The sequence below is a fragment of the Macrotis lagotis genome, chromosome 1 (genome assembly GCF_037893015.1).
Source record: "Macrotis lagotis isolate mMagLag1 chromosome 1, bilby.v1.9.chrom.fasta, whole genome shotgun sequence".
NCBI lineage: Eukaryota > Metazoa > Chordata > Mammalia > Peramelemorphia > Peramelidae > Macrotis > Macrotis lagotis.
In genome coordinates, this window is record NC_133658.1 from 725,883,248 (window position 1) to 725,910,502 (window position 27,255).

At 32.2% G+C, this 27,255-nt stretch overlaps 1 protein-coding gene across 10 annotated transcripts in view; it reads right to left on the reverse strand.

The window, feature by feature from the left end:
* PDS5B (PDS5 cohesin associated factor B) overlaps positions 1–27,255 on the reverse strand; it is a 249,318-nt gene that overhangs the window by 87,465 nt on the left and 134,598 nt on the right. For all 10 annotated transcript variants that reach the window (XM_074216065.1, XM_074216066.1, XM_074216063.1 and 7 more), the window contains 9 exons: positions 24,434–24,573; positions 23,582–23,697; positions 11,562–11,667; positions 8,376–8,536; positions 7,069–7,192; positions 4,686–4,844; positions 4,447–4,515; positions 3,556–3,692; positions 249–372 (listed from right to left, as the gene is read on the reverse strand). In XM_074216065.1, coding sequence (XP_074072166.1) covers positions 249–372; positions 3,556–3,692; positions 4,447–4,515; positions 4,686–4,844; positions 7,069–7,192; positions 8,376–8,536; positions 11,562–11,667; positions 23,582–23,697; positions 24,434–24,573 — 1,136 coding nt within the window. The remainder of the gene's footprint in view (positions 1–248; positions 373–3,555; positions 3,693–4,446; positions 4,516–4,685; positions 4,845–7,068; positions 7,193–8,375; positions 8,537–11,561; positions 11,668–23,581; positions 23,698–24,433; positions 24,574–27,255) is intronic.

Consider the following 27,255-nt stretch of genomic DNA (forward strand, 5'->3'; position numbering starts at 1 on the left):
GAGAAACTATGTTCAAGTCTCACCTCTGATACTTGTTGCCTGTATGATTTTGAGCAAGTCATTTAATTTCCCTGAGCCTCCATTTCCTTGTCTGTAATTTGTATGCCACAACACCTATGTTTCTTCCAGCTCTAGATCCATAATACTATCATCTAATATTAGAGAACTGAAAGTTCGACACCATAAATTTTTGGGTAGACTTTTTCTTACTTAATACACAGACTATAAAATGTAGTCATTTTCCTTACATTGATAGCTAAAGCACATAACTGATATTGTTCTAATGTGATGATTTCATGGTAACAGGGTTCTTGGGCCAACTTCACAATCGCACTGCCAGCAGCCAGTCTCAGACGTGACATATCTGGTTTACTAAAAATAAGAAAGAAACATATTAATTTTCGAATAAGTGTTGCTACTTCCTGGATCTTATTTTGTAATATGTAACATTTACTGGTAAAATCAGATCCTATAAATCTTTAGTATCACTCCTCCCTAATAAAGCAAATCAATGCTAATTTAATTACAATAATACACATTTTTTCTTTTTTCCTTAAGAAATAACTTTCTGCCAATCCTCAATCTGCAGACATGCAATGTGACTTTCAACAATGATATATATATATATATATATGTATATATACATATATATGCATGCATGTTATGTGTATGCTTGTGCACATATAGGTGTATGCTAATGAAGGCATTAAATATGATAAACTAGTAAGTTTCAATGCATAATCAGTCAATTTATCAATAAACACAATATGAAATAGTGTAAAGAGCAACAGGTTGGTAATCAGGATGCTAGTCTGGTCAGAATAATCTTGTCTGACATGGAGTAATATATCATTTTCCCCCTTTTGGTTCTTAGCTGCATCATCTGCAAATGAGGTGGAAGAATGGAAATACATAGGTGATCCCTAATATGCCAATACTAAGGCCTCATAAAACACATGCTGTAAACCAAAGAGAGACACTACATAAAGAACTGGTGCTGCAATCAACAGAATTCTGGGATCAAGTCATACTTGTGACCCATGCTAGCTTGCAAGATTATGGTCAAGTCACATAACCTCTAATATTTAAAGACTATAAGTATAAAAGTAAAACATGGCAAATGATATCAGTCATAATAATATAACTTTCCAAGAAACATGCTTTGGATTGTGAGGAAACCTGTTTGGATAGTTGTTGGAAAGTGTCTTTTGTATCAACCAAAATTATCTAATAAAGAATAAAGTTTAAAATACTGATTTTTAATAGCTCCTGGTACATTGAGAGATTTAGCAACTTGCCCAGTTCAAGGTAGATACTGATCCTGGTCCCAGATCTTCTAGATAATTCTCTTTAATAAAGCTACAAAGCACATGCCCATCTACACTGATAAAGGAAACTATTATTATCAAGGACTCCCTCTATCAATGAAATCCAGAAATGACTTCTTAAAAAAAAGTGATTTTTAGAAGATTCACTATTAGCCCAAACTGACATGAGAAGCACTCTTATTTTAACTCCTCTTTTATATAAAACATTATAGCCTGCCAAGGGCTTTTCTCACAAGTGCCCTCTTTAACATAATTATCCCTACTTTATAGACGGACAAATGAAGGTTCTGAAAAGTTAAGCTGATTTGCCCAAGGCCATATAGTAAAATGATATAGTTAGCACTAAGATGCAGGACGTTTGGCACCAATTCCAATACTACATCTACATTCTACTGCAGTTTTTAAGAAAGTATAATGAAGATAAGAAAATTACCATTCTTAAAATTCAAAATTCCAAACATTACTTGTAAGCTCTCTGTAGCAGTTTAAAGGGAAATAGAATCCACATATAATAACCCAGACTACACACTGTAGTATTATATTTTATACATATACTTGTGTAAATACATTCCATCAACACTGTATATATGTAGGTTATAGAAAAATGGGGCATCTAATGAAAGAAAATCCACAAATTCGAGTCATGTTTATAGTTTTATTGTGAAGGAATATTATTCAGTATTAATTAATGAATTATTTATTGAATACTTAATTTATACATTAGCATTTTGCTAAGCACTGAGACCGATTTAAAATTACAAATATGCAAGACATGATGGCTCCTACCTCAGTTCACTATTGTCCCATATTTCTTTCTCTGGAGGCAGATATTAATTTCCTTCCAAGGTCACAATTAGCTACTTCATTAAATTAATTGTACTAACATGTTAATGGAATATAGTTCTGAAATTCCTTAGGGACTTTTCTCCAATTCTTCAGTCAAATCATAAAAACTAGACACAAAATTACTTGGTAGCTCTTTGTATTATACTAATTTATATATATTATTTCTGGAATCAATAGGAAATAAGAATGTAAACACATAAATATATATAAAGTTCATCTTCTTAAAAATTAACATTCTAAGAATATTACCAAGGATTGATCTTCCTTAAAAGTGGTAAATCCCTAATTTTTAGTAAATGATCACTCTACTAATCCTGATCACTTTTGAAAAGACAAAAAGCATTCCATTTAACACTTGGATTAACAAATAATTTTAGTATTTTTATGAATTCTTGACAAAAAAAAATTCAAGCCAGCACAATTCGTGTGTGTGTGTGTGTGTGTGTGTGTGTGTGTGTGTGTGTGTGGTGAAATTCAAATCAATGATTGGTGTTCTCTACAATAATAGAAAAGTTTAGAAGGGGTGATGATTTGGGAAGAAAGATCTTTAGAAATGTTGAGCATAAGAGGTCTATGAACATTTATCTTTAGACATCTAATATGCATACAGAGATGTAAATCTGGAAATGGATATTAGGGTTGGTTAAGTGGATGTGAAAATCATCAACATAGATACTTTTATTGCTACTGGCCATTAAAATCTTTGACTTGAATTTCTTAGAAAGCTAAGCTCATTGGAATTAGAACCTCAGCTAATGAAGATCAACTTTTATATATTTAGTGTTTTTTAAAAGCTTCCTTTACCTCAAGGTAACAATAGGAAATCTAACAGTAGAAGGAAAAGGCTCATTATTCATTTTGTGGACTGAGTTACTGATTTGCTACAAATTCCTGGACTGGCTAATTCATATAAAATTTTTCGGTGACACAGGGACTGATGGAATTCTAATATACAGCAATAAATTAATATTTCAATAATTTACTAATATGAAAAGATTTCAACAACAAATGATGTATAGTAAACCAAAATGGATAAATTAATGGGGGAATGATGAAATCCTGGAAAGAGGAGAGACAAACATTCACAAAACATTATAATGGCAAGTCTTTTTTTTTAAATTCATATCATATATTCATTAAACTAATATTAAATATTTGACAAATATTTTTACATGACATACTCTTCTGTATAATTGATTTGAAATGTATTTTCTACTTAACACTCCCCCCACCCCCCCCCAAACTACACAAGAAAGGATACATACAGTGCTTTATCAGTTCCTTTTTTAACACAGAAAGAACTGACCAACATGAGTCATTCCTGGGTTAGGTAATTAAATAATTATGCCATTCACAAGGTTTTAAAAGGTTAAATGCATACCTAATTTTCCCCTGTTCTGTTAAGTCTCCATCACTATGCAATATTGTTGTTAATAATCTCAGTGTAGAAGTTCCTGATTTGCTATGATTGTTTTTCATTCCTAGCAACCATCGCACCATCATTTTAATGGCCTGAATCTTAAAAGAAAGCAAAAAAAAGTTAACAAGAAATTACTGCTTTTTAAAAAAATTTTAAAAAAATCTAAGAAAATCATAAAATTCTTTAACAGCAAAGGATTTTTTTTTAGAATAACATTTTTTTTCTTTTCAGGCTACAGTAAATAACTTCACCATCAATTTCTAAGACAGGGATGAATCATCTTCAAGGCACCAAAGGTCACATAAGGGATTTACATAAGGAATCAAAACATAATTACTCATCACGCCCTCCAAACCAAGTGAACAACTACTTCCGAAAGACCCAAAAGATAAAACTCTAACCTCAAATTCCATTCCTTTGTGCCAGGAAGAACTAAGGCATAATAATTTGGATCATATCAGCAATTTAAAAAAATTATCAGTCAAAAAAGCCAGTAGGCTAAGTCAATAGTTTAAGAGGAACTAGGACTAATTATGAAATTGGAAACTAAACAATTAATATAAAGGAAAAATGTAGCTCAGTGTTTGGAAATTTTAGGATCAAGAAAAACGGAAAGGTTATAATAAACATATGATAAAACATCATCAAATAGTTGTGTGATTTTTAGGATTTGGGAGAATGGAACCTTCATATCTATAGCTAATAAGCTAAATATAGTTTACCTAATTTCTATATCCTCAATGAAAATAAATTAATATGCATCCAATGAATAAAAAAAGTTTTATAAATAACAATGCAGTATGACAATAGGGGACTAAAATTTAAGCTACCAAATAGACATACAATACTCACTTTAACTAGTGTTTCAGGAGAAACTTCTTCATCAGGAACCCAGAGTTTGGTTGTCTTTTTCCCTGGAAGCTAAACAAAATTAAGGTTTCTGAATAAAGTATACCTACATATGCAAATACATCTAAACAAACATATGCATTTAGCTATGGACTTGAGTTTCTTCACTTAAGGGGTTAGAGATAATTATATATAATACACAATTTTAAGCTAAAAAGAAAAAAACAAAATAAAAGTTTTACCCGGTCATTCATGAGAAGATCTTTCACAATGAAAGTAGCTACCAAAGATTTCAAAGGAGCAGCAAATTGATCTGGTGCAAGAAGAGCTATGTGACCAATAGAAACCAATGGTGTTATGAGATGTTCAAGGTTGCTTGGATCTAGGCTTTTATGCAGTGGCTGAAACAAGAAATATTATGTCAAATATTTATAGGGTTTTTTTCCCCCTGCTAAAAAACACTTAGCTGAACAAAAGGTCAGAAACTTCAAAGAAACCAGAGGAAAAAGATGTAAAGTATCAGACTTTAAAATTACATGATAAACAGGGTATTGTTTAAGTATAAAATGGATAATTTCAATTATTTTACATTAAAATTTTCTATAAATAAGTATAAATAAAATCTACGTTGTCAAGAAAAACAGAGTACAGAAAATTGGCAAAAAAACTTTCACAGGTAACCTCTCAGAATGTGAATGTTGTGATATCTAGAAAATGATGAGTTGTTTGATATGGACAGACTTAGATTTATGAAGGAAGATGCTATCCACATTAGAAAAACAAATGACAGGAAAAAATAAGCATAAAAAAATAAAATAGGGGTGGCTAGGTGGCTCAGTGGAGTCAGGAGTACATGAGTTCCAATCCAGCCTCAGACACATAATAATTACCTAGCTGTGTGCCTTGGGCAAGCCACTTAACCCCATTGCCTTGCAAAAACTAAAAAAAAAAAAAAAAAGCATATGGCTCAGAACAAAAGCAAGGTAAAGCTAGAAAAGCTTTGAAAACAATGTGTATTATTTATTATATAGGTTTCCTTGAAATGGAAATCTACTCTTCTATATTGAATTCTTTCTTATGTTTTGCTACATATATGGCAATTTTTTCCTTTTCTCATTTTGTATTTAAAGTAAATTTGAAAATTTACTAAAACAAAAAAGTTCCACATTCTGTACTCTGAATCAACACAATATAGTTGTCATGTATGGAATTTAAGATTTCCACTAATTCCCCAAACCAAACAATTTCAATTAAATAGTACATCAGTGATAGATAGGAAAGTATTTTTGTAGTAATCTATTAAGAACCTTAATAAAGATTGCTATGTTGTTAATATTATTTTAATAATTAAGTGAAAAAGTTGAACAAACTAGGAATTTTAGAAATACTTTTATGTAAATAAAGATAGGTATTCTGATCCATGTTAAAAACTGTGTAACTGGAGGTGATAAAATAATTAGCTAGTGAGATAACAATGTAAAAATCCAGTTGGACCAATGTTTTAATTTATGTCAGTCCAGGTAGTCCTTCTCTTTATCATTTCCCTTGTTGTACTGATTAAGACACAACTTCTCCTTATAGCTTAAAATCAAACACTAGGGAAATTCCTTTGAGGGAGGTTTCAATAAAAAGAACCAAATTAGATTAAACATAATACTGGGGGGGGGGGGGGCAGCTAGGTGGTGTAATGGATAAAGCACGGTACCTGGAGTCAGGAGGACCTGAGTTCAAATACAACCTCAGACACTTAACTTTGAATACAAAGAATATATTATTTGCTCCTCATAATTGATTGTAATAAAGTAGTTTTCAAATTTTTTTTCAAAAGAATTTCTCTATACCGCTAAAAAGGTAGAAAGAGGTGGAAGATAATAGGAGAAGGAAAATGGGAGAGGAAGATGGAGAAAAAAAGAAAAGCAGTTACAAGTGAAAAAGATTAGGTTACTCCCAAGAATTGATATACCTGATCACCATAAACTATTTATATTGCAATGATTTGGGTTAGATTTAGCATACTTAACTAAAAAATATTTATTTGAAATCATAAATGCTGGTTTCCAGAGACCTCCAGGTGGCAAAGGTTCAGATAATAGCTTATATTTGTCTATTAAAATTGAGCTACCCCAAGAAGGGAGTTTATGTGAGTATTGCATTTCCTATTAAAATGTAAGATCCTTGCTATCAGAAAGTTTTTTTACTCACTGCATTTGATTCCTATCAATTTTGTCTATCAATGTGCAGTTCCTCTTAATACTTATTAATTATTTGAATTATAATTAATTCATATAAGAATATGTATATTTCTTAAATATTTGTCATCAACACTATATACATATACATATACACATTAGAAAGCATAATCAAATTCCTTCTCATAAAACCTCTAGTCACTTTGAATTGTTGAAAATCAATTTAAAAGCTCTTCACAAACCCGCAAAAATGTATTTTCATAACTTTTGCATTGAGATCTATAAATTTTATAAACACATATATTCCTAAAATGCTAGAAAGCAAAACATTCAATAGGATAAAATATATTCTAAGTCTTAATTATGTAACAATATCATAAATTTGTATTAGAAAAATGTAGGAAACAGCCTTTTTTAAAAAAAGGGATTTGTTTACCTCAAATATTTGTGCAAACTGTGTCTCTTTACTGGAAAATATTGCATGGATACAATGAATAGCATATTTGGCTTGACGTGGAGGCCCTTTTTTAGCTTTGTGATGTAGAACTGGAAGCAGTGCCCTAAAATAAAATTAAGAAATAGAAAGTAGGGAAATATGAACAAAAAAAAAAATCGATATATTAGGGCAGGTAGATAGCACAATGGATAGAACACTGGCCCTGGATTCAGGATGACCTGAGTTCAAATTCAGTCTCAGACAATTAAAAATTATCTAGCTGTGCGACTTTGGTCAAGTCACTTAATCCTACCTGCCTTGAAAAAACAATCAATATATTTACATTTTATTGTGTATGCATTTAAAATATCCTAAATGTAGAAAGACAAATTTCCAAGAATAAATTTTATTAGTATTTATTAGTAAAAACTAATGTGACAGATTCTGCTTTTTTTTCAAAAATCAAATTAAGTAGCCCTATATAACACTTACATTGGTATAATAAAATTAAACCCCACAAGAGGACTATTATTCTAAACCATAAAGAGAATATCACACTATCTTGCTTACTTTTATTTCCAAAATTTTTATTTTATATTTAAAATAGTGATTTACTTTCCTGTGAAATTCTGAGAATTGTACTTATAAGAATGTGGGTCTAAAAATTGACTTTGAAAAATTAAATGTGTTCCTATCAATTTTTAATTTAAATCCTGGAGATCCCATTAACATTACAAAGACTCTTATATTGTTGTGCTTTTCCTTCTGGACCAATATTTAATTAATTGTTCAATCTCCTTCCTCAACTCCCCTGCCCTTGAAGCAGACATACACATGCACGCATGCATGCAAGCTCCTTGGCACAGCTAAAAATTAATAGAAATATTCTAGAGTAAAAAGAAAAGTTTTATTTATTTTTAAAAATGTTTCAAGAATAGACGAACATATTGACTAAAGCTCTTCAACTGTTCTTATAAAAACATTTACTTCTGAACTCTCAAAAGGACCAATGACTACAGAATACCAAAACATAAATTACCTTTCTGAATTCAATATTATCTGACATGGTACTTGCCATTCATTGTCAGTTTAAAATAAGGAACCAGTCTTGTGCAGGAGACTACAACTCTTATTACAGATAATAATTGCTATGAGTTTCTAGAGTTTTTCTCTGATTAACAACAGTTCTGATACTATTTATGATTAAATTTTCTGAAAAAAAGTTGAATATTAGAGAAAAAATAGTCCTATGGAAAGTATTTCTACTTGCTTAAGAAGTGAACAGAAATGGAATAAATTCAACTCACGATCTGATATGTGGGAAATCTTCCTCAATTTTGCTTCCAGTGTTTTTGAAAATTTGTAATGCAGCTTCTGCTACTTTTTCATCATCCATTTTTAGGCAAGCCAGAAGAGATTCAAAAGTTTCAGCCGAATGAAATGAGATAGGATGTGTAAATGAGAGTACCTTAAAAAAATTATTTTAAAATGTTTATCACTTTGGTTTATCTTCATAAATGTTCAAATGTTTCTCTTATCAAAACAGAGATTTTTATCTAACATATTACTACTAATTTTAAAACTCTGAATCTGTTTCTTCATATGTAAAATGAAATGTTATAGAGCAGATCTCCATGTTCCCTCCCAACTCTAACAACATTCAGTGATTCTAGCATCAACCATAGTAACCCTTTATTCCACTGGTACTATAGCCAAGACAGAAGAAAACTGGTCTTAGTTTTCAAGAAGTCAAGGAAACATTTTAAAGCCTCACTTCAATACATCATTTAAGTTTAATAATGCTATCACTCAGAGGATACTTTCTATGACATTAACTTTTTTTTTGATCCCAGCAACTCTTGAAGGCTTAATTTTTGACTCTTGTCAATGAAGATTAAGAAAACTTTTGGAAGTTCATATATCTTCACAATTTCATAAAATCCAGAGTATGACATGAGCAGCAGAAAATACAAAGATGTGTTGGACTTGATACCCCACCTCTGATTTAATTAAAACTGTGAGACCATACAAGTCACTCAATTTTCCTCATTTATAAAATGGGGGTAATAACTATAATTTTTTGCACATGATTTTTGTGAAGATCAAATGTGACAATGTAAAGGACTAAGGAAAAACTTAAAGCATTAAATAGTGTCAGTTGCTGTCATTATTGTTGTATTATGTCATTCAGCTTCCTCATTTAATAGATTTTAAATTGAGGCACAAAGAAGTTAAATGAAGCCTCCTCATATCAGACCAGTAACTGACAAAATAGGGTCTATATTTTGGCCCTTACCTAAAGAGATTAATGTCCCCAATCAATATTTTTGGTCACAATTTTTCACCCTCAATCCACTATCTTAAGCTGCCTAAAAAGACAGGCTATGAATTATTGACTAAGGTAAGTGGTTCAGGAGTATTGGGCTTGGAGATCAAAAGAAATGTAAACTAGAAAACAATCTTTACAACTAATGTTTCTGACAAAGGACTCATTTCTAAAATATACAGAGAACTGAGTCAAATTATTTTTTTAAAAAAGCCATTTCCAAAAAAAAAAACCCAAAACCTAAAAAAAAAAAGCCATTCCCCAATTGACAAATGATCAAAGGATATGTAAAGGCAATTTACAGATGAGGAGATCAGAGCAATCCATAGTCATATGAAAAATTGCTCTAAATCATTACTTATTAGAGAAATGCAAATTAAAGCTTCTCAGACTGGCCAAGATGACCAGAAAGGATAATGATCATTGTTGGAAGGGATGTGGGAAATCTAGACACTATCACACTATTGGTGGAACTGTGAACTCATCCAACCTTTCTGGAGAGCAATTTGGAATTACGCCCAAAGGACAACAAAATATACCCTTTTGATCCAGCAATACCACTACTAGGCCTATATCCTGAAGAGATGATGAAAAAGGGTAAAAACATCACTTATACAAAAATATTCATAGCAGCCCTGTTTGTGGTGGCAAAGAATTGGAAATCAAGTAAATGCCCTTCAATTGGGAAATGGCTTAGCAAACTGTGGTATATGTATGTCACGGAACACTATTGTTCTAATAGAAACCAGGAGGGATGGGAATTCAGGGAAGCCTGGAAGGATTTGCATGAACTGATGCTGAGTGAGATGAGCAGAAGCAGAAAAACACTGTACACCCTAACGGCAACATGGGGGTGATGATCAACCTTCATGGACTCGCACACTTTGTCAGTGCCACAATCAGGGACAATTTGGGGCTCTCTGCAAAGGAGTATATCATTTGTAGCCAGAGAAAGAACTGTGGAGTTTGGACAAAGACCAAGGACTATTACCTTTAATTTAGAGAAAAAAAAATCTGATATCTTATTGTCTGATCTTGCTAACTCTTATACTTTATGTTTTTTCCTTAAGGATATGATTTCTCTCTCATCACATTCAATTTGGATCAATGTATACCAGAGAAACAATGTAAAGACTGGCAAACTGCCTTCTGTGGGGGTGGGGGAGGGAAGTAAGATTAGGAGGAAAATTGTAAAACTCAAAATAAATAAAATCTTTAAAAAAAAGTACTGAACTTGGATTCACAAGATCTGAGTGCAAATCCTGCCTCAAATAATGCCTAGTTATGTGACCCTGGACAAGTTAATTCTTTCAGTCTCAGTTTCTTCACATGTAAAATAGGGTATAAATAAAAGTAATTGCCTCAGAGTTGTTTTGAGGATGAGTTTAAATATTATAGGCAAAAGGGCTTTGCAACATTTAAATCACTTGAGGCAGCTAGGTGGCGTAGTGAATAGAGCACTGGCCCTGGAGTCAGGAGTACCTGAGTTCAAATCTGGCCTCAGACACCTAGCTGTGTGGCCTTGAACAAGCCACTTAACCCCATTTGCCTTGCAAAATCCTAAAAAAAAAAAAAAAAAGATTTAAAGCACTATAAAAATGCTATTATTATTATTATTATTATTATTATTATTATTATTATTATTATTATTATTATGTATTTCAAATTGAACTTCTTTCCAACATACATCATCTCATTGGCAAGTCTATGAGTTGAAGGCTTTCTTTGATTCTTTCTTTTTACTCCCTGGGTTTCTTACACACATTTTTAAACAGGACCTATACCCGCTTCTAATTAGCTATCAGGTTCTGTTAATTCTTCCTCTACAGTAAATTGAGACTCACAGTTTTAAATATTAAAAATAGAACATTTTAAATTTCACAAAGTTAAGTTGGATATGAAATGGAAATTACTCTTACAAAGCTGCATTATGCAGTATGTGTAATTTAAACCCTGAAAATATGTAAATTTAAAGAAATGCATATTTTCCATTATATATAGAATCATAATAAGAATATGCTAACTGTATTAACCATATATTTCAATCTACCAACACATTATTTATGTGACAGATATCAGTGATATAAGTAAAAAAAATTAATAACTATAAATCAGAAGGAGTTTATATTCTAATGGGGAAGACATACAAAGCCTAAAGCCTACTTACCTTAAGCAATTCAAGGCCTGCCCTGATTGCCTGATCAGTTGGAACACCCTCATCTTCATCATCTGCTGTTCCATCTATTGACTTGTTCACTTGCTTAATAAGAGCACTAAAGAAGAAAGAAGTTGTCACTTTGAAAAATCACCCCTACTGCCAAAGGAAAAAAATCTTCAAGTTGTTCATACCTACATAAAATTATACATCAAATCTATTCAAAGTTCCATATACTTTCATATGGAAAAATACCACAGAGAATTTCCAAAAAAAAATTCTAAATGCAGATATTTTTCAAAAATATCATTTCTTTTATATTTATTCAAAGAGTTTAAAAGGAAATTGATTTAAGACAAAGGCTGAGAACATCTGGTTCTGGCAGAGCAACCACTGGCAGGACTCAAAATTCAATAAATGTAGGAGATTTTTAAGGATAAATTAATTAAATGTTAAGATTGAAGATAGCAGGCTAATTTTTAAGCTGAGAATTTTATAGTGGCAAAGAATTAGAAATTGAAAGGATGCCCACTTATTAGGGAATAAAAGAACAAGCTGTGGCATATAAATGTAATGTAATACCAATTGTTCTAGAAGAAATGAAGAAAAGGCAGATTTGAGACAAATCTGGGAAGACTTACAAATGGATGTTGAGTAAAATGAGAAAAATCAGAATACTGAACACAGTAACAATGAGATGATCAGCTATGATAGAAATAGCTCTTCTCATCAATGCAATGATCAAGACAATCTTGACTTAAAGATTTATGATGGAAAATGGCATACTTAACTATATTAACGTTAACTGGCTGTTTTTTTTAACTTTAAAATTTTTTTTCTTGTGTTTTTTCCCCTTTTGTCCTGATTCTTTTTTATTTTTATTTTTTATTTTTTTAGGTTTTTGCAAGGCAAATGGGATTAAGTAGCTTGCCCGAGGCCATACAGCTAGGTAATTATTAAGTGTCTGAGACCAGATTTGAACTCAGGTACTCCTGACTCCAGGGCCGGTGCTTTATCCACTGCGCCACCTAGCTGCCCCTCCTGATTCTTTTTTTTCAAAGTTTGACTATTATGGAAATATGTCTAACATGATTGTACATATACATATTAACCTATCTCAGACTGCTTGCTATCTTGGGGATACCTGAGAGAAAATTCTATAAAAATGTATGCTGAAAACTATCTCTACATGTAACTGGGGGGGGGGGGGAGTTATTGATTTTACCTTTTAGAAAAAGTAAACTAATAATAATGTTAACTAATTGTAATTATTTATGAGAATATTAGAATGGTCAAACTTTATTAAAATAATTAAATGATTTGGTAGTAGACTTGTCAAAGTACCAATAATAAATAGACTTTAGAATCAAATGATATGGTCAAAATAAAAACATCTATAATTTTCTGTATAATCAAGGATAGAAATGAACTACTCCAAAAAAGAAAAAAATTATTCCTATTGCAAAAATCTTTTTAAATGTGAAAAGTTGTCACAGTGGTAAAGATACAGTAGAACTTCACTATAATATTTAATAATGTTTAGAAAAAATAGTTATATAAAATCAAAGAATCACAGAAATTTCCTCTTTCTCCAGAGATTCTTGTCAGCTTTTCAATGTTCTTTTCTTTATCTGTGGGGCCCAGAAAAGAACGTAATACTCTAGATATTGTAGGATCAAGGCATAGGACAGGGAAATTATCACCTCCTTAATTTCTGGAAATTCAGCACAAGACTATATCATGTTTAGATCACACACTGCTCATTTATATTAAGCTTGTAATCCATTTAAAACCACTGATCTTTTTCAGAAATATTCTCGTCAAATCATCTCATCCTAGAATTGTGAAATTATTTTTTTTTGGATTCAAGTATAATATATTATATTCATCTCACTTTAATTGTTTTTTTTTGAGGGAGTAAATATGGGTCCTCTTACGACCCCACCCCCCATCCCAGACTGCAAATGCAGGGACTCTTTATAGACACAATCCAGTCCTTAAGTACAAAGGAAATTTGACCATTTTTTTTCTAACCTAGGTCAGCTTTAGCAAGCCTGGTATGTCACTGATCTTTTTTTTTTTGGTATGTTCAGACACTTACTAGTTGGTGTGACCTTGAGCAAGTCCTTTAACTCTGACTGTCTCACATCCAGAGCCATCTCCAGTCATCTTGATTCATGTCTAGCCACTGGACCCATTGACTCCAGAGGAGAAAGTGAGGCTGGTACCTTAGCCCAGTCTCCCTCCACCCCCACCCCCCAATCCAATTCATGTGCTTGTCATGGCATCACCTCCCCCATCACCTCCCCCTCTTCTAACAGAATGAAGAACAATCATCATCATCATCATCATCATCATCATCATCTTAATCATTTTAATTTAATTAGATTAAATATTTCAGCCTGTCAAAATCTTTTTGAATGCTATTATCTAATGTTTTAGCTTGACCTCTTGACTTTGTGTCATTTCTTTAAAAGGAAAGTCCTTCTGTTTCAAACCTTTACCTAAGAAAGGTTACAGCAAATTTTAATAAAAGATCTTCTACTCTTTCTTCTCTTAAAGCCCAGAGGATATGCCACCTTACCCAGGGAAGCCTTCCATGATCCTCATGCTTTCTCTGTAAAAAAGTAGGCTAGCTCCATGAGAGCCAAGGGAATTCGACTTTTGTTTTTGTATCTCTCAACAGTTAGCAGTATTTGACATAAATGGAAGGGTTTTTTTAATAAACAAGTGATTTTTAACTAGTTCAAATCATTCCTGCCTCTAATACCTTATCCTTCTGTGAATCTAGGTCACTTAGTCCTTTTATTGTCTCAGCCAGTCAAAAGATATGGGAAGGAGGGAGAAGTTGGGTCAAAGCTGCCAGCTGTAAAAGACTCTTCCAGCTTGAAAGCCAAGATCATGTATTCTCCTCAAGCTACCTTCAACAATAATACTTCCTTGTGTAAAGGAATACTTAAGGAAAATGCAAGCTTAAGAGTATGAACAGTTTCATTTCTGTATTTGTGTTGTGTCTCCAGCAACCAACAACAAATAAAAGGTGGTTGATATTCATAACACTGATGAAGCTGTAGAAAGTCATTAAGCATTTACTAAGAATCCACATTTCTATAGGTCAAACACTATGTGAAGTACTGAGAATACAATCAAAAATAAAAGACAGAACTCTCAATATGACAGGAGATACAATATGCAAACAACTATGTACAAACAAATACAAGATGAAATGAACACAATCAACAGACAGATGACACTAGCATTAAGGTAAAGTGAATGTCACAGAGAAATTCGGGAACCAGGAAAAACATTAGTTCAGAAAATAAAATGTCTTGTAATGATATCACAGAAGAGGACCAAGGATTATGTGCCACATTAGCTAACAACAAAGTGGGAATAAAAGAGGACAAAAATGTTCAAAGAAAGCTTGGGGTGAAACTGAATTCAACCAAATCATTTCAAGAGTATTTAAAGTGAAAATTCAAAGATAATATCACCCAATTAAAAAGAATATGTCAACGTTTCTAAAACATGATATTTTTATATGATGGTAAAGCTTTTACAAGGGAACTCTAGTATTTCAATGCTCAATGTGGCATATGAGCAAGCAGAAAGGGAAGTGAAGAAATCTATTATACACAGAAGATATGCATGCTCCTAAGAGCACAGTTTTCAAGATACTGAAAAATCAGTTCTAAAGCCATTCAAAAGGAAAAGATACTAAACTACTAGCCAAAAATCACAGAAGATAATAAAACCATGAAAAATACACAAAAGGCATCAGTATTGGTAGCTAGGTGGCGCAGTGGATAGAGCACCGGCTCTGGAGTCAGGAGTACCTGAGTTCAAATTCACTTAATAATTACCTAGCTGTGTGGCCTTGGGCAAGCCACTAAACCCCATTGCCTTGCAAAAACAAAAAACAAACCAAAAAAAGGCATCAGTAATTAATATATGTAAGGAAATAAGTAACATGATATTTTTACTCACTTAAGAATCGAAGTGAAAAATCTTACATGAACCTTCCATAAAGGATTTCTATGGTAGGTCAAACACTTAGGTGTGGACTGATTGCAATCAGTACCATTAAAGAGTGATCTTGGATTCAATAAAACAATGAAATAATCTTCTAATAATGATATAGATATAGGTTCAAAAGAATAAAAAAGCATAGCAATAAATTAGTGAATTCAAGTGGGTTATAGAATTTCTAAAATTGCTAATCTTTCATTTTCATATCATTTCCCAATACATCCCTTCTCCTAACCATTTTCATAGAGTTTTAATCCTTTATAACAAAGAGGGCAAAAAAGGATTCCAATAAAAATCAAGGAATGCAATTTAAGCAATTCTCACCAGAATAAGCATGTTCCACATTTGGCTGTAAGCATGACTTGAACATGGGACTGGAATAAGGGGATGGGTTTGGTTAATCAATCTTACTATCAGATTTTCCTCCATCCTAGAGAATTGCACCAATGATCCTTAGGCTCTAAAGAATAACATCAATCTTCTACCTAAGTCAGGGACTGTTTATCAAAGTATTTAATTATAGCAATTAACAGAAATATGGAAGAGAGATGACATTAATGAACTTCCTTAGATTTGTTGTTGTTATTATTATTACTACTACTATTACTATTGGTGGAACTTTTCAACCAACATTACATTCATTGCTTATCTTTAAAACCTGTCTTTCTACCACTGTTCCTCTTTTTGAGAAATACTTAAGTAGGAAATTCTTTGTTTGGGGGGGGAGGATGGAGAAGACTTGTTTTGAGCAGAGATGAGAAGACAGTAGAAAGGGAGAAACTGAAGAGATAAAAGGAGCGAATGAAGTAAGTTTGTTCCTTTGCTACACAGCTTTACCATGCTAAGTCTACAACACTCATAGTAACTCCTATTGTATTCTCCCCTCCTGCTCAGTAAACCTTTTAATTCATTTCTTGACTACCCTTCTCTATTCTCCTATAACTTTTCCCTTCATAAACTAATTATCACACAACTAACTAAAAAGCAAGACCATCAATAAACAGAGCTGCCTAAACTTTCCTCTTTCCAACTTAATATACATCTCTTGTCTCATGCTTTCCCATTTCTCTTTTCAGAAAAAAAAACCAACAAGTCTTCTTTACCCAGAATAAGAACTCTACCTATATTCTTGACCCTAATAAGAATGATTGAGAACATTTGGATGGGAATACAGGGAAGGAAAAACATGTGTCCTGCACCAGCCATATATAAGGCACCATGTTAAAAAAAAGCTTTATAATGAAATAGAAAAAAAAATTTGAAAAGAACTGAAATCCAAGATCAGAAACGAGAATATCAAGATATTACTTAATAACATTACCTAATCAGGTACTGAATGAACTAGAAATTGTTGAATATTTGAGGAATAGGGGTATGTAGGATAACTTACAAGAATATTTTAAACATCTTTTATCAAAAAGGGGAAGCAAATGGCTACTTGAAGTTATCAATGGTACTCATTCCAATAACTGAAAAGCAGTTGAAAAGGTTATGCTGAGCACCAAAAGCTCATGTGACTTCAAATATAATTTATGACAAACTAATTTCCTTTTTGATATGTTTGCTATCAGAGGAATGTTATGGATATATGTTACTTGCATTTCATCTATTAATATATCTTATCATATCCTTGTGAATAAGATACAAATCTAAAAATATAAAAATTCTTTTAAAACTACTCAGTGGCAGTTATGTTTTCAACTTTGATTTTTCCTTCTTCTCACTTCTCATATAAATTACTTGCCATTCCTGTCAATTCTATTCATATAACATTTCCTCTTCTATTTCCACTTTCACCAAATTAATGCAGGTCCTTTTATTTCTGTTAATTCCATACTCCAGCACAAAACCAATCCTTTAAAAAACTGGCAGAATTATCTTTTTAATCCATAAATCTAGTCATGTCACTACACATGAGAAAATCTTCACTTGTTTTTATATTTCAATATATTGCATAGCATTTAAGACTCCATAATAAAGCAGCTCTCTCCAACACTATTGATCACCATTTTTCTCCTTCACATATTCTATACTTTATATATGTTCCTTGGAAAATTTTGGTCTTATCCCTTTGTTCAAGTTATTCCTCATAACTAGAATGGTATCCCTACTCTTGATGAATTACTACCTGTCCTTTTAAGTTCAACTCAAATATCATCAACCTCCTCAATAAATACTTTCCTGATCTTATTTTGTTTGCATCTATCTACTATACTTAAGTATTTTGTTATAATTTTTTTGTGACTATCATAAACCACAAAATTAGCATGTGAAGGGTAGGGATTATATTTTGCCCATTTCTTCTCCCCAGTGCCAAGCTAAGTAAAAAAGAACTATGAAAGCAGCATACTGATGCAGAAAACCAAAAATTAACATTATCCATTACTGTATTTCTATTTATTTTTGTTAAATATTGCCCAATTACATTTAAATCTGATTCATGGTTACAAGAGAGAGTTTTACAACTTTGGCAGCAGGCCAGACTTTGACACTTCTTCGCTACATATATAATAGCTTGTTGAATTGTTTAGAACTACTTAACTAACATCCAAAGGATTTTAATTAAATCAATTTGAAGAGATTTTCTTCAGTAAAGGGTCACAAAGCTCTGTTCCTGACCATGTTGTGCTCAAAATTTTTATCAACGAACTAAATGAAAACAAACAGTAAATTGATAAGGAATATGAAGCTGAAAGGATTAGCTAATGCATTAAATAACAGAATTAGGGTTAAAAAAAACTTCAAACTAGAATGATGAGCTGAATAGAAGAAGAAATTTAAAATGAAGAAACAAAGCTCCTCCTTAAGGGATCCAAAAGTCAAATGCTCAAGGATGGAATGAGGGAAGAATTTAAACTCCTTGTATGTAGTAAGTATTTTTTTCTTTGTAAATCTAGAGTCTAATTTAGCTCCTTACCAAAAGTAAAAATTAAATGTTGAACCGAATTAAATTTATTCTCACTTGACTCTCTCCTGGTGGCACAGCCTTTACCTCTAACTCTCTCAGGTCCTAACCTGCTCACCTCTTAAACTACTTGTCCTCTACCTCATTAAAAAAAATGGTCATAGTATAGATCTTGCCATCCCAAACAAATGTCCTACATTGATAATCAAGAATTATAAAATCCAAGATGGTGATGCAAAATTAGTGGAGCTTTTCCCAAAACAATTTTAAATGAAGCCTCTAAACAGCTCTTAAAGTGACAGAACCCACCAAAACACCAGTGAAACAACTTTTCAGCAACATATCTTTGAGGAATTTCAGGAAAAGGCCTGCCAGGTGGGTAAAAGGGGAATACAGCCCAGTACAGGCTGGAGAACTGGGGAGCCAGTGAAAGAGTTTTAGCTCCTGGACAGCTAAGGGCCAAGCACAACTCTGACAGCAGTGAGGGCCCAACTCTAGTTCTGAGAGCAAGGTTTTAAACCCTGGGAGGCTGGTGCAGCTTTGGGACATCCTAGTGCAGGGAGAAAACCAAAAATATTGAAAATGCCAGAGCAGAAAATCAGGGACCAGAACCCCAACCATCAGAAGAAAAAATAACTTTACACCCTATACCACAGAACACAGCTCAAGCAACAAAATGATAAAAAAAAAAAAAAAAAACCCCAAAAGAGCACTAATCATTGACAGCTACTTTTCCGATAGGGTATTAAAAATGTCATCTCAAAAGAGGAAAGCAATGATAAAAATGCCTACCTGAAAAGCCTCTAAAGGGTTGATGAACTGGTCTCAATTTCAAAAAAGGTCTCATGGAAGAGCTCAAAAAGGATTTTGAAAAAAAAAAAAACAAAGAAGAGAGGAAGAAGAAAAATGGAGAAAAGAAATGAGAGTCATGCAGGAGAATTAGAGAATTATAAAAAATTTACCAAAGAAAACAAAAATCTCTAAAAGTAAAATTGGTCAGCTAGAAAACAGAATTAACCAATTGGAAAAGGAAACAAAAAAGCTAACTCAAGAAAACAAAACCTTATAATAACTAGAACTGGACAAATGGAAATGATTGACTCAATGAGACATCAACATTCCATCAAACAAAACCAAAAGGTTGAAAAAGAAAAAAAAAAATGTAAAGCATTTCTTAGGAAAAACAAGTGACCCTGGAAGAGAGATCCAGGAGAAAATTTTCAAATTATAGTCTACCTGAAAGCCACACTCAAAAAAAAAGAGCCTGGAAATTATCATGGAAAACTGTTCTAATATCCTAAAACAATAAGATAAAATAGTCCTTGAAAGAATTCATCAAAAAGAAATCTGCAAATAAAAACTCCAAGGAAAATTGTAGCCAAATTTCAGAATTCTAAATTAAAGAAAAAATAATATAAGCAGCCAAAAAGAAGCAACTTAAATGCCAGAATCATAGTCAGATTATGGAGGGCTTAGCAGCTTCAACATTAAAGGATCAGAGGGTCTAGAATATGATATTCTGGAAGAATAAACTACTTTTCAAAATTCACTATATTCTTTCAGGAGTAAAGATGAATTTTCAAGAAACAGGATGTTCGAAATTACCTGATAAAAAGACCAAAAAAAATCTGATCTTCAAATACAAGACTCAAGAGATGCATAAATAGGTAAACACAGAAAGGGGGAAAATGTTAGTTAACTCTTTTTTTTTTTGTTTGTTTGTTTGTTTTTTGCAAGGCAAATCCAGCTAGGTAATTATTAAGTGTCTGAGGCCAGATTTGAACCCAGGTACTCCTGACTCCAGGGCCAATACTCTTATCCACTGTGCCACCCAGCTGCCTTATAGTTAACTCTTAAGAATTGTATTTCTCTTAAGACAACAGAAGTATAAACTGACTGTAATGTGATCATACCTTTAGCTTTTGAGGCTTGTATTCCTATAGGGTTCAGTGGAAGGGACAGTACTTGAAAAGAGGGATGGGAATACAACAAACTCAGCTCTTGAAGACTGCATTTATATTGGGACAGTAGGGAGGGATTGTTCTTTAAGAGGGTGTGAATTTGAATTGATTATGATATAGTTCTTGATAACTATACTTCTATCATGAAAGTTGAAAAAAGTATACTGTGAAAGAAAGTGTGGGTAGAACACAGTATAAAATAATTAAGACATAAAAAAAGATTATATGGGAGAATAAGGTGTTAGAAGACAAATAATAGCTCATGAATGAGGCACAAAAGATAGTAAGTAAAGGTAAAGAAGCGAGGATGTGAGCACTGAGTAAAACTTACTCCCAACATATTTGGCTCAAAGAGGGAATAACATACATAGAAAATTGAGGGGATGGGGAAAGAAAAAAGGTGAGGATGATAAAAGGGAAGGGATAAGTAAAAGAAAGGTAAAAAAAGTAAAAGAAGTAAAAGAAAGGCAAAAAAAGTAAAAGGGGAAAAGGAGAAGAAAAGGGAAGAGGGCTGGTAGAAGGAAGGGCAGATTAAGAGATACAGTGGGTCAGAAGCAAAACATTGGTGAGGAGGGGATAAGGGGAAAGGAGAAAGAAAAGCACAAAGAGGAAGAAGATAAAATGGAGGGAAAGAAAGAATTAGCAATCTTAACTGTAAATATGAATGGGATGAATTCTCACATAAAACAAAAGCAGATAGTAGAATGGATTAAAAACTAGAATCTTAAGTACTAATATGTTTTTTAAAAGTGACAATGCTGGGTGGCTAGGTGGTGTAGGGGATAAAACACCGGCCTTGGAGTCAGGAGTACCTGGGTTCAAATCCGGTCTCAGACACTTAATAATTACCTAGCTGTGTGGCCTTGGGCAAGCCACGTAACCCCATTTGCCTTGCAAAAAAAAAAAACACCTAAAAAAAGTGACAATGTATTAAGAAACATTTGAAGCAGAGATATACAGAGGGTAAAAGTAAAAGTAAAAATGACTGGAGGATAATAGATCATGCTTCAACTGAAGTAAAAATAAAAAAAACAGGGTCAGCAATCCTGATCTCAGACAAAGCAAAAGCAACTAATTAAAACTAATTAAAAAGGATAAGAAAAGAGAAAGACATGTAAAGTTAAGGTTAACTAACAGGCATAGTTGTAAAAAAAAAAAAATGTTCCTAGTAATGCCCATCAATTGGGGAATGGATGAACAAGCTATGGTACATGATTGTTATGGAATACTACTGTAAGAAATCATGAAGGGCCAACTTCAGAAAAGCCTGGAAAGACTTGCATGAACTGATGCTGAGTGAAGTGAGCAGAAGTCAGGAGAACATTGTACGTGAAATACTCAACTATGATCAACAAAACTCCTCTTAGCAGTTCAGTGATAAAGGACAATCCTGAGACTTGTTAAGGAAAATCTATATCCAGAGAAGAAACTTTGGATTCTAAATGCAGTGCAAAGCATACTACTATGGTCACTTTTGTTTGTTTTTGCAAGACAATGGGGTCAAGTGATTTGCCCAAAGTCACACAGATAGGGAATTATTAAATTTGATTTGAACTCAGATCTTCCTAACTCCAGGGTTGCTGCTCTATCCACTGCAGCCACCTAGCTTGTCCCATCATGTTTACTTTTAAAAATTTCTTACATGTCTTTTCTTAAGAGTTTTCCTTCCTTAATGTTTAAAATGTTTGTATCAGTACAAACTCAAAAATTTTCAAATGATGAAGTTGAAAACTATCTTTGCATGTAATTGGAAAATAAATTTTAAAAAAATCTGCTATGAAATCATCTTTCCTTTCATAATCCTATTCTTTGCATTTAGAATCACACACATATTTTACAAAAATCTGTCAAAATAAACTAATATGAACATTAGAACCAAAATCTCATTTATTGCTTATTACCAAATAAATTCATTTTATACAACTAAATCTAAATCATATTTTCTGCAAGTTAAATAAAATCCATTATCCTATCACTACAGGCATGGTGTTGGGATCTTTTAAAAAAAAATTAAAAATTAAATTAAAAATAAAAAATGAATTAAACTAAATACATTTTTTAAAAAAAATTGATATCTAGGATTGATTAAAATGCTATCAGCCAATATGAGCCATGCCCAAAGAAAAAGTTCATAGGGTATAAGATCTAGAGGGATTGATACTCAGAAGCTATCCAGCTCAATCCCTTAACTCTATAAATAAATAAACCAGAACCCAAGAAAGTCAAATTACTTGCCAAAGATCACAAAGGCAATAAGACTAACATTATCTTTGATATCAAACCTTTGACAAAAAAAACTCAAGAGCTTGAAGGCAATTTAGAAATATCTTATTTAGAAATGAGAAAAATGATATAACAGATATAACAGAAAAAATTTTATATCTTAATAAAAGAAAGGCATATAGGTTAATTTATAAGAGAAAGAAATTCAATTTATTTAGAATGTGATTTGGATAGAAAGGAATCAAAATCATAACACAAAAAAGTGTGAAATAAAAAGAAAAAAGCACCTAGTTTATACCTAATAAGTCATATCTCCTCATAAATACTAATACAATACCTTTGCACAACAAAAATATTTCAGGCTTTAGCCAAATTCATTTTTAGCATCATTTAATACAACATTTACATATCAATGAAGTTCCAAGCCTTTAAAAAAGGAAGAAAACAGTAACAGAATTGAGCTTTTTTATATAACTTTCCTTCAAGAAGTTCAATATATGAGAAAAAGTTTTCTATGAAATACAAAAAATAGATAGCTTGTTCAATTTTAGAGGTGAAAAAAATTTTAAATCATTTTTATATGACTGTTCAATCAATGCTTTTTAAAATAATCACCTCTGAAATGTTTGCACTAAACATAGTATATGTTGTTTTGTGGTAGATTTCTTTCTAATTATAGTTTATTTAGGCTATCACTTAAGTTCTGTCATTTGATAGAAGAAGTGATGCAGATATATGTAAAGTGACAGTCAAAATCAAGCAAGGAATGTGATATCAATAAACCATAAGCTGGACACTAAATAAAAGAATATTTTTAACTAAGAAGAGTTAAAATAAAGAACAAGGAAAATGAAATTCTATTGCACAAATTTGAGAGAGTTCACAGGATAAGAGACTTTCATATTTGCAAATACCTTATAGATTCAGTATCTATATGCACCGGAGCTATCCTCTCCAGGAGGAATTTAATCATTTCCAGAAAAGGATTTGTAGGTTGTTTGGGGTTGCCCAACTTCTTGGTAATTTCACGCTGTAACACATATTTTACAATGTTAATGACTTAAATAAAAAACCACCAAACAAAAAAAAAATTAAAGCTACAACTATCATCCATGTGGAAAATAGAAAAAATGTAAATTGAAATAATTTTTAGTCATGTTTTTTATTTAAAATATAAGGAAATTTACTAAATTGTTCATAATGTTTAACCTAGTTACCTTACTAATGAAGATATATTCCAAATATGTAACAGAATGAAAAGCCTTAAAAATACCAAAATTTTCAGAGTAACATGTTTTGCTACAGGAAAGTACTGTAAACAAAGTAAGTAACCATTACTTGGTAAATAGATGAACAAATTGTATTCGATGTATTTAATGGAAATTTATGCTTTATGATCTGATGAATATGATGGATTCAGAGATCATCAATGGACTTGAATGAACTGATAAGAGTGGAAAACAGAGAAACATACAGACAATGAGCATGACAACTTAAATGAAAAGTACACTAAAATACTTCAGAATTTAGATCAAATTACCAAAATGAGAACAGATATGAGGGATGGAGATTTTCCCCTCCCTACTTATACTCTTAATTGATTACTATCAAGTTTTCATTTGTTTATTTGTTTCACTATTTCTATTATGAGGGTAAGATGTAGGAAGAATGCAGGAGTAACTGGCAGGAAACTGAAATAAATAAAAATAGACAAATAAAATATTTTTAATAAATAAAATTTTAGATATTTGAAATTTTATCCTTACCACACATCCTTCAGCCTGCTTACAGGAACATGTTGGACTAACAAGCATTTCCAACTGGTTTCTTATTTTTTCATCATCTTCTAAAACTTGTGTGAATTTTTTCATAAAATCCTGAGCTTTACCAGGATCAGGTAAATTTCCTTTAAACAAATAATATAAATAAAATTAAATAACAAGTAAAGACATTCTCAAAATTTTACATTTTGAATGTATTCCATAGCTTAAATCAATTTTGGGATTACTGTTCTGAAAATGAATCTTGACAGGGGAATTAGGACAGTAAAACAGTCCAAGAGTTAAATCTCACATAAAGAAGGCTAATTTGTTTGTAACCAATTCGAGTCTGTGCATGAACTGTATGCTAAAATGGCAATATTAAGTTGGGAAGGTAAAGTTGGAAAAGACTAAATTGATTAATTCTAAGTAGCACATTTTATAGAATGAATACTAAATGTCAAAACCCACATTGAGGTCAATTTCCCCAAATTCTACTGATTTTAAGATCATTAGACAGATCCATCCCTTGCAAAGTTGTAATTGTTTGATTCTGAACCTTTTTGTCAAATTAGAAAAACCTCATACAAAGAGATTATTATGATTAATAAGAAATAGCAAAGAGGAAGCAAAAAGCTTGATTATGCAGCACTGCACAATAACTACATTTAAGAAAAATGAAAACTTTGTAGGAGTCAGAATTGTTTTCTTACCTTTGTCACATTATCCTTTAATTAGCAAAATACATGTTAAAAAGATATCTAACATACTACTACATGTGAAACTAATATAAACTCATATAGTTTAAAATATCTGACACACTTTTTAAAACTGTAATAAATAAAAATAAAATTTGTAATAAATTCCAAGTTGATGGACCTTTATGTTGATAATACTTGTCCTTCGTTCTTGAAGAAAACAATGACAGCAGGGAGATGACACCAAGAAAAGCACATGAATTAGAACAAAAGAACTAGTGTCTAGATAGAATCAGAACTAGAGATAGCCCTGGTTGTGAGGGGTTAAGTGACTTGCCCTAGGTCACAGTGTCAAGTGTCTGAGGCTGAAATCAAACCTGACTCCAAGGCCAGTGCTCTCTATCCACTGTATCACTTAGCTGCCCTGATGAACCTTTAAAGACATAACTGGATTTAGAAAGTCAATTACATAAACCTAGCTATGGTAAATGAACATTAAATGCAAGTGATACTACATAGGAACTTCCCCCACTCTTCAAAATACAGTATCTACAACCTTGGAAATTGGACAATTGACTGAGATACAAGGAAGTGGAGGGATTCAACCCATGAATACTATTTTTCCTGATTCCAAATCTAGCACTCTACTAATTAATCAAACTGCTTCTTTAAAACCTTATTTCTCCCAAATCCAAACTTTCTTAGGGATTATGAAGTTCAGAAACCATGTGTTCTTCCTTCGTCAGTCTAATACATGTTAAGATTGTTTTGTTAGGACTAATCACAGCAGAGGTTCTAGAACATTTTCCAAAGTGTACACGAGCATACATCTAGAGTAACAATTTACATTTTAAATTCTGCAAAATGTTTTACATATATTTCTCATTTTAAACTCATAATCTTGTGAAGTTAGCATTTTTACCCTCCCTTTAAAAATGTGACAGTTGAATCATGGAAAGGTTAAACAAGTTGCCCACATTCACAAAACAATCAAGTGACAAAGAAGAAAAAGTATTATAACAGAATTAACTTTTTTATTTGCTTGTTTGTTGTTGCAGTGAAGAACATGGAAGGAATGATTCCTCTTCAATTCCTCAGGAGAGAATAAATATAATCATGGAATAAAAATACCTTGAGCTCAAGCATTCTTTTTTTTTTTTTTTTTTTGGTTCTCTATGTTCAATGATAGACCCTATTCCTGGTAACTGCTCTAGAATAACTAAGTATTGGCAACCAATTTCAAAGAACTCATATAATTAGTACATATATTTAACCTAAACTTTGGCTTATCAGAAAATTAACTGTGAACTTTGAACATGAATTCACATTCCAAGAAATTTTTCTATATAAAAAATTTTCTTCATACTCCAACAACTTTGTTCCCTCTGATTGGCTGGTTCATCACAGAACTTAAATTTTAAGGAGTATGCCCAGGCCAACTATGTTGTCTTTTATCTCCAGGATGCATTCTTGACTTTTCAAAATTTCTCTTCCATGTCACCAAGACTGGGAAACTTCATCTTTTTTTCATTTATCTATTCCCCCTCCATGATCTTTCAGGTGCCTTTTATGTGTCGTCTCCCCCCACCCCCCATTCAAGTATGAACTTCTTAAGAGCAGGCCTGTCTTTCTTTCTGCTTATCAATACATTCCCAGAATTTAACATAGCGTCTGCCAATAAATGATCAATAAATGCTTGCTGACTTGACCTGAAAAAAGCAATGAATTTCCTGCACTGAATAGAAAAGTAGATTCCTGGAAAAGAAGGAAAATACATGTGGGTAATCCAGTAGAGTTCTACAGAACTCTTAAAATCTAAACTAATCCTTTAAATATCAATTCAACATCAATTAAATGTTGAGAAATAAGAATAAAATATGTAACAGTCCCTCCTTTCTAGGAGGGGCTATTCTACTGGTGTGAAATAATATGTACACAAGGAAATAAAAAGTATATACATACAGTAATTTCACGAAAGTGAGAACATGAACACTAGTAGGGATAAGGAAAGATCTCACAGATACAGAAGTATTTGAACTATGTGTTAAAAGAATGGATTTGATGAAGCAGAAGTGAAGGAGGAACCATGTTCCACTTATGAAAGACCATTTATGCTAAGGCAAAAAAGAC